At 43.6% G+C, this 16,183-nt stretch overlaps 8 protein-coding genes across 8 annotated transcripts; 2 read left to right on the top strand and 6 right to left on the bottom strand.

Annotated features, from left to right (window-relative positions):
- Positions 1 to 83: 83 nt before the first annotated feature.
- Positions 84 to 1,494, top strand: V1516DRAFT_408716 (cytochrome c oxidase, subunit VIb). Its single transcript, XM_066919000.1, has 5 exons — positions 84 to 496; positions 743 to 773; positions 853 to 885; positions 934 to 1,064; positions 1,120 to 1,494. The coding sequence occupies exons 1-5, from the start codon at positions 364 to 366 to the stop codon at positions 1,152 to 1,154; spliced, it is 363 nt and encodes a 120-aa protein (XP_066776703.1). The 5' UTR covers positions 84 to 363; the 3' UTR covers positions 1,155 to 1,494.
- Positions 1,495 to 1,748: 254 nt separating this feature from the next.
- On the top strand, positions 1,749 to 4,927 carry V1516DRAFT_676716 (replication factor RFC1 C terminal domain-containing protein). Its single transcript, XM_066922470.1, has 3 exons — positions 1,749 to 1,868; positions 1,935 to 2,054; positions 2,116 to 4,927. Exon 3 carries the CDS (start codon positions 2,216 to 2,218, stop codon positions 4,733 to 4,735), a length of 2,520 nt encoding a protein of 839 aa, XP_066776702.1. The 5' UTR covers positions 1,749 to 1,868; positions 1,935 to 2,054; positions 2,116 to 2,215; the 3' UTR covers positions 4,736 to 4,927.
- V1516DRAFT_676713 (TB2/DP1, HVA22 family-domain-containing protein) lies at positions 4,771 to 6,762 on the bottom strand. Its single transcript, XM_066922469.1, has 5 exons — positions 6,580 to 6,762; positions 6,349 to 6,498; positions 6,228 to 6,291; positions 5,931 to 6,170; positions 4,771 to 5,748 (listed from the first exon to the last, which is right to left on the bottom strand). The coding sequence occupies exons 1-5, from the start codon at positions 6,603 to 6,605 to the stop codon at positions 5,254 to 5,256; spliced, it is 975 nt and encodes a 324-aa protein (XP_066776701.1). The 5' UTR covers positions 6,606 to 6,762; the 3' UTR covers positions 4,771 to 5,253.
- Positions 6,763 to 7,091: 329 nt separating this feature from the next.
- Positions 7,092 to 8,245, bottom strand: V1516DRAFT_676708 (mitochondrial genome maintenance MGM101-domain-containing protein). The gene is made up of 3 exons (XM_066922468.1): positions 7,745 to 8,245; positions 7,550 to 7,697; positions 7,092 to 7,496 (listed from the first exon to the last, which is right to left on the bottom strand). Exons 1-3 carry the CDS (start codon positions 8,145 to 8,147, stop codon positions 7,232 to 7,234), a joined length of 816 nt encoding a protein of 271 aa, XP_066776700.1. The 5' UTR covers positions 8,148 to 8,245; the 3' UTR covers positions 7,092 to 7,231.
- V1516DRAFT_676704 (uncharacterized protein) lies at positions 8,246 to 8,892 on the bottom strand. The gene is made up of 4 exons (XM_066922467.1): positions 8,759 to 8,892; positions 8,672 to 8,703; positions 8,540 to 8,607; positions 8,246 to 8,408 (listed from the first exon to the last, which is right to left on the bottom strand). Exons 1-4 carry the CDS (start codon positions 8,851 to 8,853, stop codon positions 8,343 to 8,345), a joined length of 261 nt encoding a protein of 86 aa, XP_066776699.1. The 5' UTR covers positions 8,854 to 8,892; the 3' UTR covers positions 8,246 to 8,342.
- On the bottom strand, positions 8,893 to 10,096 carry V1516DRAFT_676700 (uncharacterized protein). The gene is made up of 3 exons (XM_066922466.1): positions 9,436 to 10,096; positions 9,247 to 9,377; positions 8,893 to 9,198 (listed from the first exon to the last, which is right to left on the bottom strand). Exons 1-3 carry the CDS (start codon positions 9,801 to 9,803, stop codon positions 9,083 to 9,085), a joined length of 615 nt encoding a protein of 204 aa, XP_066776698.1. The 5' UTR covers positions 9,804 to 10,096; the 3' UTR covers positions 8,893 to 9,082.
- V1516DRAFT_408373 (uncharacterized protein) lies at positions 10,023 to 12,537 on the bottom strand. The gene is made up of 3 exons (XM_066918998.1): positions 12,107 to 12,537; positions 11,955 to 12,026; positions 10,023 to 11,908 (listed from the first exon to the last, which is right to left on the bottom strand). The coding sequence occupies exons 1-3, from the start codon at positions 12,242 to 12,244 to the stop codon at positions 10,310 to 10,312; spliced, it is 1,809 nt and encodes a 602-aa protein (XP_066776697.1). The 5' UTR covers positions 12,245 to 12,537; the 3' UTR covers positions 10,023 to 10,309.
- On the bottom strand, positions 12,352 to 15,916 carry V1516DRAFT_639004 (kinase-like domain-containing protein). The gene is made up of 3 exons (XM_066920076.1): positions 14,770 to 15,916; positions 13,344 to 14,721; positions 12,352 to 13,289 (listed from the first exon to the last, which is right to left on the bottom strand). The coding sequence occupies exons 1-3, from the start codon at positions 15,460 to 15,462 to the stop codon at positions 12,832 to 12,834; spliced, it is 2,529 nt and encodes an 842-aa protein (XP_066776696.1). The 5' UTR covers positions 15,463 to 15,916; the 3' UTR covers positions 12,352 to 12,831.
- Between the last annotated feature and the right edge of the window lie 267 nt (positions 15,917 to 16,183).

Genomic DNA, 16,183 nt, shown 5'->3' with positions numbered 1-16,183 from the left:
ATGGCCACGTGAACTACGGCTTCCAAACCTCAGAATATTATATAAGGGGTTAATTCTTGACAATAAACCCTTGTATATTCAGTTTCACCTGATTGCCATTTCAGCCTATCATCGGACGTGCAATATTGGGACGCATATCCTTACTGAACTGATGCTTATGGTATAATTCACAGGATATTGCTGAATTATGCCTCAGACCACCGCCCGAAATGGTTTCCCGAGATTCTCGCAAGGAATAGACAACTTCCTGCTCGAATTTCTCATTACAGTCGTTCTTCTTCGCGCTATTTCTCTTTTATTTCCTTCTTTTTGTTTCGGCTGCCGAGTTATTCACAGCATTTTGTGTACTTCTGCAACTAAATAATGGCCCCTCAGAACCCTTTTGCCGACGACTCTCACGTCGCTGAGAGCACCGAAGATCTCGCAAAGACTATCGCCTCGTTCCCTCCCTATGTTCGCGCGCATCTTTCTGGCGCTGTGGAGCCTTATAAGTCGCGTAAGTGCTTTTTTTTTATAAGTCTGATTTTTAGCGTGACTTCGACTCGTTCAGCTTGCTAAGATCTGCCTCGATGATTATTGTGGGATCCGGTGCGCCCGCTGAGAAGTGTGGGGTGCTTGGGTTTTGGATTTTGTCGGTCCATCTCAATATGGCTGTCGAATCCAATTCCACTTTGAACTAATCTGCTCTTACTTATTTTGAACTTAATTCCCTCAAATGACTTGATTGCTAATATTTTCCTAGCTAAAAGCGCTGTCACCAACTACGACCCTCGGTATGTGCCGAAGATTTGGATCTTCCATCTTACGCAGGAAATTACGACTCCAGAAACAAGTTCTAACATTGCTTTCCAGGTTCCCCAATCAGAATCAGACTGCTCACTGCTGGTATGTTTATGCTGCTGATTAATAAAACTAAAATTCCAACTCGTATAGGCAATACTATGTCGATTACTTCAAGTGCATTAACTCAATGGGTGAGGGATACAAGCCTTGCAACCAGTTCAAGACCGGTTACCGTCTTTTGTGCCCCGATACCTGGGTTGAGAAATGGGATGAGCAGCGGGGTAAGTTTTGTGTTTGATCTTGGTTGTATTTTCGACTTTCTAACTAGATTTCCAGAGAACGGCATCTTCCCTGCTGATCTCAGCGCTTAATTAAACAAACTGATTGATTTCCTATTATCCAAATAAACCAATACATCATTGATGATCGATTTTTGGTTGATATTGTAATTTGTTCGTTTACTTAAAGTTAGCTAATATAGTTGTTGCATATTATTGGCACTGCGTCAATGTATTTAGTTGGCTACACATAAGGAGCTTTGACGTTTCGACTTTTGCCATTGATATTTTCAATTGTATTATCTAATGGTTGATCTTTTGTGCTAAGCTATTAGAAGTAATTTCTGAAGCTATTAAAATATCTAGACTAATTCTGTAGCTATATTGATTGGAGTATGTAGATCACTTGTTCTTGGTTTGTTGTGTTTACAGCCATTCAATTTCTTTTTGTTACGAACAGATGCCGAGATGTTGTTGAGTTTTTATTAGATATTTCGTTAAGATTGTCTACTTTGTGTTATCATTCGAGATGACGTGTAATTCATGATCAATATGTTCAGATCAATGTGTTTCCAATTGTCAGATCAGGAAATTCACCGAGAGACAGCATCATCACATGACCACAAAGTGACCACAGATCGTCTACTTGAATGGCTTTGACCTGTAATCGGAAATCTCCACGGTAGTAAGAATTATTTATGAAAGGCCTAAAAGAAGCAGCTCTGGGAAATGAATCAAGGAGGCATATTTAATTTCATAAAAAAGCCTAGTGATGGAACTGGAAAGTCGGCAGTGCAGACTCAATTGGTTAGTTTGTAGTTGTACCCAGATAAGTGAGGAGTTTGGACGTGGAGTCTAACGATCATGATCTAGAAATCAAGCACCGAGAAGCTGTCAAGCAGTGCCATCGACCGTCTGTACCCTGTCATATGACTTATTGGATTTTGTTGCTAACTAGAACTTAGAGGAGAATAAGAGACCTACAGTTAAAAAGTATTTTTTAAGAAGTCATTTTTAAATTCTTAATGAAATCCAATACTAACGTCTTACCTAGAGCTGCAACCCGTACGCCGAAGACTAAAATTGAAATTGGCAGCGATGAAAGTGAATTAGAAGTCTCTCCTCATTTCTCGAAGCCTGCTCCTCCAGTTTCAATGGCAAGACAAAAAAAGTCAAGAAAGCGCGTCTTAGACGAAGACAAAGATGAGACCGAAATTGTGATCGATGATGATGTAGAGATGGTCTCACAACCTGCAATCTCTAATTCACGGAAACGCAAATCCACTAATGATCGAGCTGGATTTGAATCTGCAAATAAAGCATTGAAAACTGGTGTCTCGAAATCTCAGCCTAAAGAAAATCTACCTCAAGCAACTACTACTAATACTAATACTACTAATACTACTGCCGCAGCGCCAAAGAAATTTAATTATCGAGAACACTTGGCCAAAACATCGTCTGTCGCGGATCCTAATGCTGCACCCCCTGAATTGCCTGAAGGTGAAGAGAACTGTCTGGCCGGACTGTCATTCGTATTTACCGGTCAGCTAAAGTCACTCATGCGTGGAGACGGTGTTGATTTGATACAACGATATGGCGGACGTGTAACTACAGCGCCGTCAAGAAAAACAGACTATGTTGTGCTGGGTGAAGATGCTGGACCGAAGAAAATCGAGACCATACGCAAATTGAGTTTGAAGACTCTCGATCAAGATGGCTTGTTTGATTTGATCCGTAGCCAACCGGCAAATGGGGGTTCGACTGAGGCAGGCCTTGCAGCAGCCAAGAAAGCTGCTGAAGAACAAAAGAAAATTGTCGAAATGGCAAAGACCCTAGGCGAACCCGAGACGAGAATAAAAGCAAAACCACAGCCAAATTCATCGAGGTCTAGCTCTGGCATTCAATCTGTTAGCACAGCCTCGTCGCAAAATAAACGACCTGCAAGTGAAGCTGTGGATCCTGGATCGTTATTGTGGACGGATAAATATGCACCTAGAAGTTTGAAGGAAGTCTGCGGAAATAAAACGCAAGTCAATCGCTTGCAAACGTGGTTATCGAACTGGGACAAGAACGCCAGTAGCGGGTTTAAAAAGCCAGGACCGGATGGAAGTGGTATTTTTCGGGCAGTCATGATTTCTGGACCTCCAGGAATTGGCAAAACTACCTCAGCTCATTTGGTGGCTGAGATCGCTGGATATGATGTCATCGAGACCAATGCGAGTGATATGAGAAGCAAGAATATAATTGCACAAACTTTTTCTGCAGTGTTGGATAACCAGTCTATAGTTGGATACATTAAACATCACGATGAGCCAGTGGTACAAGGGACAAAGAAGAAAATCGTGCTGATCATGGACGAGGTAGACGGAATGTCTGCCGGTGACAGAGGAGGTGTCGGACAGATGGTGTCTATCTGCAAGATCACACATATTCCAATCATTCTAATTTGCAATGACTTTGGGCTTCCTAAAATGAGACCCTTCGATAGGGTCACGTACGGATTACCGTTCCGACGGCCAGGGCCGGCCGAGATTCGAAGTCGTATCATGTCGATAGCTTATAAGGAGAATCTCAAGATCCAACCGCAGTCACTAGACCAACTGGTGACAAGCTCACGATCTGACATACGTCAAGTTATCAATCTACTGTCTACATTCAAGATTGGGGAAGCTGACATGTCGTTCGACGATAGTAAGAAGCTATCCAAGACTTGGGAGAAAAATGTCATTTTAAAGCCATTTGATATTGCAGGGAAGCTACTCGGAACAGAAATGTTTGGGCCCTCGAGTCGGGCAACTTTGAATGATAAGCTGGAGTTATATTTCAATGACCACGATTTTTCTCCGCTGATGATACAAGAAAACTATCTTCGCACACGACCGATGTTGGTGCGCAACGATCAGTGGAAGTCTTTGGACTTGATCGATAAAGCAGCGAGCTCGATTTCGGATGGCGATCTGTGTGACCGCATGATTCATGGGACATCCCAGCAACAGTGGTCATTGATGCCGTTACATGGTATATTGTCGACGATCCGTCCGGCATCTTTCGTGGCCGGTAGCGGTACGGAGCGGTACTTATTTACATCCTGGCTGGGCTCGAACTCTAAGCGGGGCAAGTTACTGCGGTATCTACAGGAGATCCAGAGTCATGCGCGATTACAGATTTCAGGTGATGTAACAGAATTGCGTGAGTCGTATTATCCGTCTATGTTTCAGAAGCTCTATGACCCCATCGCCAAAGCTGGAGCAGAAGGGATCGACCAAGTCATCAAGTTTATGGATAGTTACTACTTGACCCGCGAGGATTTTGACACTGTTCTCGAACTCGGTATTGGGCCTTTAGCAGGTAGCGAGCTTTGGAAGTCGATTCCGACAACTGTTAAGTCTGCATTCACTCGGAAATACAACTCTGTCGATCATCCGGTGCCGTTCATGAAGGCAAGCTTGGCGAGCGACCCGAAGAAGGTTAAAAAGGAGAAGCCGGATCTCGATGAAGCTATGGATGATGTTGTCGGTGACGATGATGACCAAGAACAAGGGCTGGATAATAATGACCAGGATCAGGATCAAGATGATCAAGATCTGTCGAAAGATAGATATATAAAGAAGCCAAAGGCTGTGAAGCCCGTCAAGTCAAAATCGCAGCCGACAAATAGGAAAAAGAAAAATTGAACGAGTGAATGTATTTTCGATTATGAAGAATTCAACATGGACTGAGGAATGTGTGAAAGATACTAGATAGATATGACCAAGTATAAACTAAATACAGAGATTATAATCTGTAAATCTACATAATTGTGCATAGAAAATAGAGTGTCATTTCCAATGCACTAATAAAAAAATATATACCCATAGCATTAAGAAAATAAATAAATAATAATCAATAATTCGTAGCCAGCACGCCGTCCTATACCAATTCCGATTCCCACCAACCAACCAACCAGCCCAAAGACCATTTCCCAATTCCCGTGTCACATTTCAAATTGCCTTATAGTTCACAGTTAGCATGCCCTGCCAGTTACTGGTACTTATTGAAAAGTCATAAATATTTCCCAAAAACGAATAAAAGAGTAAAAAGAGTAAGAAATAAAGCACCGTAATAGATACTAGGGTATCGAAACAAGAGGATTGAAATAATAACAATACTACCAGATCGTTGGACGCTATTTTGGAAACACAAAATTTATAATCTATTCCGTTGTTCGAGTCTCTACTTCAATCCATTCATGAAGTGTTCCAGAAGACGAAGTTCGCGAAATAGATCGTAATTCGGCATCGGTTTTGTTAATCTCCGACCCGGCCAACCTAGCAAATGTAGTCTCATTTAGGTCGCTAAAAGACCCAGGTAAAGGATTTCCAAGATCCCCAGGCACCGTATTATTCGAGGGCTCTTCAGCAGAAGCGGTCTGAGTCTGAATAACTCCTAGCCAATCCAAAAACTTTCCAGCTAGTCCTGCTTTCGTGTCAGCCTGTATTGGCATCCCTGCTGCAGATGCGGCGGCAGAAATCGCAGTTCCAATCACAAGGACTACCACTGATCTGATTGAGTATGTCGAAACGACAGAAACTTCCTGCTCCGAAGCTTCACACTCCCGGGATAGGCTGGGTGCCCTGAAATTTTTCAGTCTCTCGAAATATGCGGCATATAACACCTTTTCATTCTTCAATTCAGTTGTGCCGTTATCCTAAATAAATGTTAAATTAATACATATCTACTCAATGCTCTGCGGGCAGTTTCGCTTGAGGACCGGACTTCAATACCACGGGTTAGGTCTGGAGATGAGGCAAGCCTAGCAGTTGCAGTCGATTGTAGTACACGCAATAACTGCTACTGCAGAACGACCCGCAGACGAATGAAATGCCATACCTTTAATGTATTCTGGGAAGAAGTGCTCTGAGAAGATATATTCGAAGAACTTGGATCTGCAGCAGCCGACCCGAACAAAAACGCTAGTAGAGCATCCTTGAGAGTGTATATCGATGTGTCCCAATATTGGAGTCCAAGTTCTTTAGCTCTATTTCGACCAGAAGTAGTGATGGAGCTGAAACAATGGTCCATATAAAGCATACTGGGGTACAGATAATCGTAGTAAATAATGTTCCCGTTCTATGAGTTATGTCAATTGCTTTGGTCAGCGATCGACGGCGTAAGGGCTGCACTTACATCACAGTCATTGACTAGAAGCGAAGCGAAGAATAGAAATCTAGCAAGACCATAGAATGGAAGCCTAAAGGAGTCAATACTATACGCTAAAAGTAATATAACAGTAGACGCAAATATATACCAAGAGATCAGAAAGCCGAAAGCGGATTCTGCGGTAGTAACGACACTTGTCACGATCCAAAACACCATCCAGGATTGCAGCGCATTCAGATCCCGATCTCGAATAGCCTTGGAGGATGAATAGACCGGATAGTAGACAGTAACGATCGATCTAGATTGCGGCAATTAGACCCGAACCAGAATCGCAGTCTGCAGATCCGGCTTACAGAACCGTCCTGCTGGTGATACTTACGTAGCTAAGCTAATGATGCCAAACATGATTACAAGGTTTCACGAAAGGAAGATTTCCGATTCAAAAATTCCGCAAATCGACGTAAAAGACTATAAATCACGCAGTCTTGATACGCAGCAAACAAATGCTGACGAAAACACCCTGTAAACTGGCTTGAACTGTGTTGCTCCTGGTGAACCAAGATATCCGAGTGGTAGATGGGCCCAAACCAGATGACTGCAACACATGTACCTGGTCAAATATCCCAACTGGCGGCATATCTCTTCTGTGCAATTGCGTTTACGGCATAATCTCGTTTCATACTTTACAATTAAGTCACATGACTTCTTTAGTGGACGACAGTTAGAAACTACAACGGGAAAACCCACTGACAAGAGCAGTAAGCAATGACTAAGAGATTTCCAAAACTGGGGAAAGAGAAGAGACTAAACGGAGAGAGCGGTGAAGTAGTCAAACTAACGAAATATTTAGGGAAGACAAATCAAAAGGTCAATGGCAAGGAAAGGGAGAACGTAGAATGGGACATACAAAGCTGAACTTTATTGAAAAGAGAGGTTAACAGAATCCAAGTATATTTAGAGGAGATAGGTGGGTATACGTAATAGCGTCCCGAAAGTCTATATCTGAAATGGCAGGAAAGTTATACAAAAGCTTATGACAATTTGTAAGGATATTCCCAAGTGACATCTTTGCGTTTCCAAAGTTTCCGTTTACGCTTGCTTGGAATATGTTCGACAAACTGTTCGTCGCAGTATTTCTTTTTGAACATTCGAATGAAAGAGGGATCCCATAGTTCGGAAGCAACACCAAGATCTTTGCAGCACCGCATTAGAGCATTACTCTTGCAGCCTTCTGTAGCGGTAGGAATGTTTTCAACGTCGAAATATGTCTGTTCACCGCGAGCGACACTGACCAGTCTGAACAAGGTTAGATGTTCCACTGATAAATAAATATGAAAGAAAAAATATACCTTCCCTGGCAAATAAGGCCGTATTCACGGGACACGGTTTTCGGGCTGATGATTGTTTCGCTTCGAGGTGCCAGACCCCAGCCGCCAGGCCCAAAAGCCTTGTTCATGATTCTGCGGTACTTGATTTCGGGTAGATATAGAATTCCATCTAACAGTTTAACAACATTCCATGAAAGTGAAGAGGGATGAGCATACCAGGCTTGATTTCCACGTCCTGCGAGTCCAGATCTTTCATCAGAATGTCTGCAATCTCGGGAGAAAATGCTGCATCTCCGAATCCCTGAAAAGATTTTGTCCAGTCCGTTGCGCTGTCAGGAGTTATAGGGGCATCGTTCAAGGACTTACTCAGATCAGTCACTGGAACTAAAGGTTTTGACTTGGCAGCAGGAGTTGATGCGACCGGCTCCTTCACATCCTTTGGAGAAAGTGGGGTCGCCGGATACTGGCCCGGAGAAGATGAGGTAGATTGGGTGCCAAACTGGGCTGCAAGTGCGTCCATATCAAGATAACTTAGCCTCGATGTAATGAAAGATCTGGACGACTGAGGCCGTAGACTTCCAGTTCTGCCTAACATGTGCTGTAACAGACTGCGAATCATGGCAAACTGTACACAAAATTTCAGTCGTTTGGCACTCGACTGGCGTAGATTTTGATAATAATTATAGGTTCGCCAATATATATATATATGTATTTATGAGTGAGTGTATATGTACAAGAAATAATGAGTCAAGGCTGGATTTACTAGATATAGAGGATTCGACATAAAGGTCCGCGGACAGGACGAGGGTTTAGTTTAGGGCCGTAGCGAAGTACGTTCATTGTTGTTCTTGCGATCCCAACAGTACTTGAGGTTGTGCAACTAATTTGGATGGAAAGAAAAGGCTGTCAGAAAGGACTGTAGAAGGCGTAAAGTACACTCTGTCATCCAGGCCGTTTGCGAAATAGAAGCATCAAAATCTGCCAACGGAAAGAAATTAGAGCAGTTCTTACCTCGGTCACGCATTTTCGCCAATCTCGCCCATTATCGGCGTAGCAATCCGTTAATTTCATATTCTCAGCTGCTTAGAATTAATACTGTGAAAGACTATTCCGCGCCTTCATACCAGGGGAAGATAGCCTTACCTGCGCAGCCTGTGTCCTCTATTCGCTTATCCCTTCAATTCCAGTATTAATGATGTCTTATGTGATCTGTAGATCCATCCCTCTTACCACTCATCAGGCTCATCCTCAGACTCGTCTTCAGTTTTGTCCTTGGATTCCTTGTCCGATATTTTAACGACTGGGTCTGGGTCTGGGTTGCTCATTCTTGAAATGTTCGTCAACTAATCCGTCGTTTAGTAGGTCGACTGATTGTCAGGAAGACTTTGTAGCAGCCGCAGAAACACTGCTGATTACATAACTTTAATTATATTCATGACGCGCCATTACAACCGAAAACCCAAAATATGCTGACATAATAACACAAAACAACACAAAATACGAGTTGGAAACATAATTGTAACCACAAATACACATTCTCAGATGTAATTCTTCTCAGATCAATACCAGCATAGACAATATTGAGGCCAATATTGAGCACATGACAGTGCCCGACAGGATATTCTTTTGGAACAGCGAGAATGCACCTGAGCAGGTTGGACATTCGAATTCTGGAAGTATTAGTACGTATTCAAGCATACACGGAACTTGCTGCTCACCAGTTAGATTAGTATATTCTTGTGCAGCATAAACACCAAAATAATAAGAATTAAAAGGTTGTAAATATCCTGCCTCAGCAGTATCATCCACACTGCCTGACGAATTATATATATATAGTGTATACATTGCCCTACCGCGAAAGTTAATCCCAAATTCGTCATATCAATTTCATCAAGCATTGCACTCACGTCAGCAGTGGCCGACTTGCCGTAGCCTCGTATTTACTAGTATTCCACACGACTGTTGTATCTTTAATCGAGAGATTCATCGCAATCGGATATGCGTACTCGTTCGAGCTGCAATAGGCTTCCACGTTGACTTTCGACGGTGATATCGTCAAACTGGTATAATTCCACTGAAATGTCGCCGCATCACCTATTTTGATATATGTCGTGCTGTCGGTCGTTGCGGGTGTGATCAATGACACACCCCCAGCTGCTGCTGCAGGATCAATTGAAATTGATGAGGAGGAGGAAGACGAGGTCTTAGAGGCTGTTGTCGTCGTCGATGTATGCTTCCTTGAAGAAGTTGTAGTTTCTTTGTTTGCCCGCTTCATTCCCAAAACTAGTCCTGTCAATATTTATTTCCTTCCAAAACGTTTTCAATTTCTCTTACAATCCCGTTTAACGAGCTCAACAGCATACTCAAATCCAGTTACACCTCCGGCAGATACTGTCATGGAAAACATGACAACTGTACATAACAGCACAAACGTAACTCTCATTTTCGATCCGGCGACGACAGATCTAGTATATATCGTCCAAACGATTTAAAATTCTCGATCAGCGTATTTGTATGGTATCTCACGCACAACTTCTACAGAAATAGATTCAGGCAAGAATAGCAAGCGGCTAAAACAGAAAACTATAAACAAATCAGTTACAGAAAGGGTTTAGCTCGCAGATTCATGTCTAAACTTTAAACGTACATAGAATCATATAAATATAGTTTTACTTTAAAACTTTAATCCCCTCCCTCTAAACAGTCTACAAGCAGATGTCTTAAATCAGCCATGCACTTTTTTATAATATCTTAGTACAATTAAATCGGCAAAACCATACTCTAAGCATCGTGGACTCGCACAGGCGCCTCTTCTTTGGCTGCCTCGACTGCCTCGTCGTGCTCCTGCCTCTCGGACTTCTGTTCGGGCTTCATCGCAGGGAACAGCAGAACTTCCTTGATGGTATTCGAATTGGTCAAAAACATTGTCAGGCGATCTATGCCGGCTCCCCAACCTCCTGTAGGAGGTAGTCCGTACTCTAGCGCAGTGCAAAAAGTCTCATCGATCAATTGAGCCTCGTCGTCTCCCTGGTCTTTCTGACGGGCTTGCTCTTCGAATCGAGCACGCTGATCAAAGGGATCGTTCAATTCAGTATAAGCATTGCAAAGTTCTTTGGTAGCAACAAAAACCTCAAAACGCTCGCAGATTCCGGGAACAGAACGATGGTACTTTGCAAGCGGTGACATCATTTGCGGATGACCGGTGATAAAGGATGGACTGATACATGTATCCTCGAGATAATCACCAACCAACTTGTCTAGCATTCGCGGGTTGGTAAGAGGCGGTGGACAAACAATATTGTGCTTGTCCAGAATAGCCTTCAAAAATTCACCAGTCTCTGCCGTGTGCAATTGATCTCCCGGCGGAAACTTGCATCCAAGTTTCTCCTCGAGCGTCGTAATCATATCCATTCGCTTCCAAGGTCTGCTAAAGTCGAGAATCAATGTTTCGCCCTCGGGCCCATTAGGCTGGTAAGGAACTTTGTAGTCTCCAGTGATCTCTTTGACCATCTCTGAAAATAGTAATTCAGTTGTATCCATAAGATCATGATAGTCAGCATAGGCCTCGTAAAACTCGCAGGTTGTAAACTCAGGATTGTGCGTCATGTCGATGCCTTCATTACGGAACTGGCGACCAATTTCGTACACACGCTCGATCCCGCCTACAACAAGCATCTTGAGGTAAAGCTCGGGAGCAACGCGCATAAAAAGATCCATGTCGAGATCATTATGGTGAGTAATAAAGGGCTTGGCGGTAGCACCACCGGCTATCATGTTCATCATCGGTGTCTCGACTTCGACAAATCCTCGGCTATCAAAGAAACGACGCATATACGAGATGATTTTAGATCGGACTATGAATTTGTCTCGAGTTGAATTGTTCATCATCAAATCAAGATATCGCTGGCGATAGCGGTTTTCTTGGTCCTTGAATCCATAGCGAGCAGTAGGTAGCATATGTAGAGAAGGTGACAACAAAAAAACCTCGCGTGCAAACAGGGACACAGTTCCCTCTCCACCACGCTGGGGTTGAGTTCGACCAGGATATCCCTTAACACCGATGATATCACCTCTACTGAGATGCTCGTGCATGGCAGCAAAATCGCCCGTGGCATCCTGGGCCTGGCAAACAACCTGGATCGATTCACCCTCCGCATGGAGATCGTAGAATTTCAACTTGGCGCCAGACTCACGCTTGACATGAATCCGACCAGCAATCGACAAGGTGACCTCTGGATGTGTCTCGCCGCGAGGAAGATCAGCGTACCTGGAGATAAACTCGTGGAACTTGGTTGTGACATGAAACTTGTGAGGATATGGATCCGGATTATGACTCTTACGTAGAGCTTCGATTTCGCGAGATCGAATTTTGAAGTATTGCTGCATCAGTTAGAATAAATCCTGAAATAGAAAAATTTGATCTTACATTAGGAGTCAATTCCTCGTCCTGCTTTTTGCCGGTCGACAGTTTAGCCGGATTCGCAGCAGCTTTTTCCTTCTACTCATATTAGCATTCATTTCACTCTCCCTCGACTTCTAAAACCTCCAATTCATTCAAAGTAATTAATGAATTCGCACCTTCTTAGCTTCTTGCGCACGCTGCTTCTCTCTTCTCTTGAGCTCGGTCTTAGACACCTGCTCACCGGTAACCGAGTCTAGATATGTCTTTTGGAGTTGCTCGGCTGCGGCCTCGACAATATTTTCAGCTTCTGACATTTGTTTAGACAATAGCTAAATTTCAATGTAAAATATTGATAGGATATAAATTCATCTAAAAATGAAAAAATATGTAGCCTCAACCTAGTACTTAGTAGTTTGTGCTTCGCGTATATATGAAAAAATTCAAAAAAATTTATCTGTGATTAAACTGCACAGTTATACCTATTGGCCGCACAGGCGAACTCTGACTCTTATTCGACTATTTCCTCCCTATACAAGATTCAAATTCATTCTCGTGATTATGTTATCATTGTTTCTAATCCCAGTCTAAACAAACAAATCATAGTATACACGCATCATAATATCATCAGACGAATAACATAAAAAGAGAACAGATACACAAATACAGCCGAATACATAACAAGTCAAAACTTCCTGCCAGCAAATCAAACACATAAATCAAATACAAATTATTATAACAGCTTGTATACAACAATATAGCAAGAAAAAAACAACACCTTCATCCAGCTTTGCTTTGAAAGCAAGCGAAATTCGTCGACTCATTTCAAATCTCATATACTGCCTCCCACTTACACACAACCACAACTCTACTTTCACATATCATACATGAGAGGGAAATAACTTCATGATTCCATTTGTAATCTATTAGCTTCCTTCTGTTTTCGGTCCTTAATTTTTGCCGCTCGCGCGGCCTTCACCAACGGGGCCAACGTCGATAAATTTTCAGCCATAGATAAAAACGGATGAGTCAATAATTCTTGTGCTGATGCTCGCCGGTTGGGATCCACTTGAAGTGCCCACCCTAGAAACGATTTGAAAGTACTCGATAGAGCATTCGGATCTTTAAGGTCTGGTGTACCATTCGTACTGATCAGGTATAACGCTCGAATAGGTGCCTCCGTGAGATACGGTGGCTCGCCTTCAACCATCTCTATAGCCATGATACCTAAACTCCAGATATCCACTTTTGGTCCATATTCCTTCCGTGCGACAACCTCTGGCGCCATCCAATACGGGGTTCCTACCATAGTAGTTCGTTTCATGCTGGGATCATTCAGTTGCGCACAAAATCCAAAATCAGCTAGTAATATTAGATTCTCTGGGTTCACAAATTGATATGAAAATAGAAACTTACTCAATTTAACATCACCATTCAACGATAGTAATATATTGTCTGACTTGATATCCCGATGGATCACGCCTTTGCTATGGAGATGTAATAGTCCATACAATGTTTCTCGACATACCGCAGCAATTTGCCCTTCCGTCATGAGATTGTACGTAACCACGTCGGTCAAATTTCCACCCTCCATGTACTCCATAACCACCCACAAATCGCCATTGACCAAAAAACTGTCGATGAAATTCACAATATTCTTATGTTTGCTTTCTTTCATAACAAGAATCTCGTTAATAATCAGCTCTTGCTTCGGTTGAAGTTCCAGTTTCATCTGTTTGATCGCAACGCTTATATTAGTTCCAACCTCGTATGCAGTATACACATCGCCCGAGGCGCCCTGGCCAACCAATCTAAAATTCTTGTACAATTTTTTGGGGTCATCGGGTGAACATATCGACTTTAATTTAGCGATCAAACGTGCGTCACGATTGCGTTTCTGCTCTCGTTTACTAGGTGAAATAACTTGTCGCTCCATGCCCGCACGGGCTTGACCATCTGCAGTTGGACCAGCAATGTTCTGATCCCCCTTTCGAGGCGATACAAGCGGCCTATTAGCTTGCCGGCTGGGAGAGTCGTTCAGTAAAGCACCCTGTAACACCTCCGGTGACAGTTGCCCTTTGGATTTGTTGCTTGTTCTCTGATCAGTCGATATTTTCTCATCAATAGACATGTTTTGAGTCTTGTCTGTCAGATCGAAATCAGGAGACGGAGCTAAATCAATAGGAGTACTCGGTGTCGATTGAACAGGATTCACTGGCTCGGATGGTAATTCTTTGTTTCGATATTTCTGCCATAAAATCTCTTTCTCGCGCTGAACTGCAGCTTGTAAATTCTGCGATGTCTGTCTAAATATATTTGGCTGAACGAAGTTTGATGATCGAGTCGATGGTGATGGCGAACTCGTCAATTGGTCGTAAGATTTCGTCCCAGCAGGTGGCGTTGACGGTGTATTTGATCCAGAGAATGTCTGGCCCGGTGATAGCGGAGCGTTTGAAGGAGAGCCTGTTTGCCTTCCTGGGGGTTTCGGGGCCGTCCGGGCCGGCACTATACTTGGATTTCGAGACGGAGGAGCTGGTGCGGGACGAGGGTTTTCGAAACTACCTTCTATATTTCGAGGAAAATGTGGACTTCTCGGGGATTGGACAGCCAAGGGTGATTCGCCTGGATCTTGCGGACGGGCGTGCTCGAATTTGTGCCAGACATCATCGTTTCGCTGTGAAGTAACATCCGAGTAAAAGGCAACAATATCAAGTACCTCTTTCGGATGGCTTTCTTGTTCTGCCTTTGATATTCCACTATCGGCAAGCAATTGCTGCCATTCAGGTGGTAGACCCTAAGATCGGTTAGAACGGTCCTCGCGATGAAGAGTAGAACAACTTACAGTGAATTCTCTCGTTTCGACATCGTAACCGACATGTGTCAGATGCTGAGTGTTGTAGGGATCTGAGATGGCCAACGATTTCTCTGATTTCGGCGTAGTTCCACCGCCCTTTATGCTACTAACAAAGCTGGTGAGCATTAGCTTCATCGATTTGCTGCTCCCGCTTCCAACCCTGCTGCTTCGTGAGCTACTGGTGGATTCATGACGTTTGCCTACTGTTCCCGGAGTTGTAGGCTGACTTGAAGGGTATTTTGGAGTTTTAGCTCCGATTGATTCGAGTTGGGCTGTTGAAGGCATCGGCGGAGTCGAGACTTCACCTGAAGGATCGCTATCGATGAGCGGCGACGATATTGAACGTGTGAGCGAAGCCGAGCTAGACGACGCTGTGGCTGAGCCAAGTGAGTGAGTTGCACTTCCAGGAGCACTTGGAACAGTGGTATTTGGTGACGACATCGACATATGTGGAGACGACGAAGCTGTAATAGTAGTATTGGTGGTGGTAGCGGTGTCTATCGCAGGCGGCGGCTGGGCGGCGTTGGCAGTTTGTCTGCGACTGCGGACGGCAGAGGCAGCTTTAGATATAGACGGAGCGGACGGATGACGCTTAAACTTAGACAAAAGATCTCGCGAAGAGCCGTGAACTTGAACGGAGCTGTGGCTTGGAGTAGCAGGTGAGCGCTCAGTAAGCTCCATCTGGAGAGGAGGATGGAGGGGGGGGAGAGGACAGAGAGGAACCGGACGATAGTGCGGACGCAGCAAACAGTACAGACTGGAAACACGCAGTACGGATCAAGACAATCGAACAGCACTTTCCAAGACAAAACGCAAGCGAAATCGTCTGAAATTTGTCGTCAAAAATTTGCACACAATGAGCTAAACAGAAATATCGACTTCAATAGGGGCGGTTGTCTGGTCGCTGAAGAACGGGGAGGACCAGGCTTTTTTTCAGTTCACTCTAACACACTATTTCTTATATTCGTTTCTCGAGCTCAGTATAAGCCCTTAGACTATAAGTCGTGTCTTTAGTAATTGCTTCTCTCTCAGTATCAGTAGTTTCACTGCTGGTTCTTTCAATATCCGCACAGTCGAGTTAAATTCAACGGAAATCCGAGCCTAATCCTTCCTCAATAACGTATGTCGAGAAGGCCTTTAAGGCGGAGGCCCGGGATTCACAACAAAACGTTTTGGAGTCTCCCGCGCCGCAACCTCGAACTACCACGTGATATTTAACCTTTGTGCACGTGAATTAAGTCATGTGATATATTCGAAGGGAGTGGGGGAACGGCAGAAGAATAGTAGAAAGGATGGTGAATTTCGAGAAAATCTCTACCGATGGTGGTCAGAGATGGCTGGTGAAAAGAAATTTTCCTTATTCAAATTGAGACAAAATTTATCTCGATTTTTACTTGAATCG

This window comes from Lipomyces oligophaga (assembly GCF_038497815.1).
Source record: "Lipomyces oligophaga strain CBS 7107 unplaced genomic scaffold V1516scaffold_5, whole genome shotgun sequence".
Taxonomy (NCBI): Eukaryota; Fungi; Ascomycota; class Lipomycetes; order Lipomycetales; family Lipomycetaceae; genus Lipomyces; species [Lipomyces] oligophaga.
This window is presented reverse-complemented; position numbering and strand designations above follow the sequence as displayed.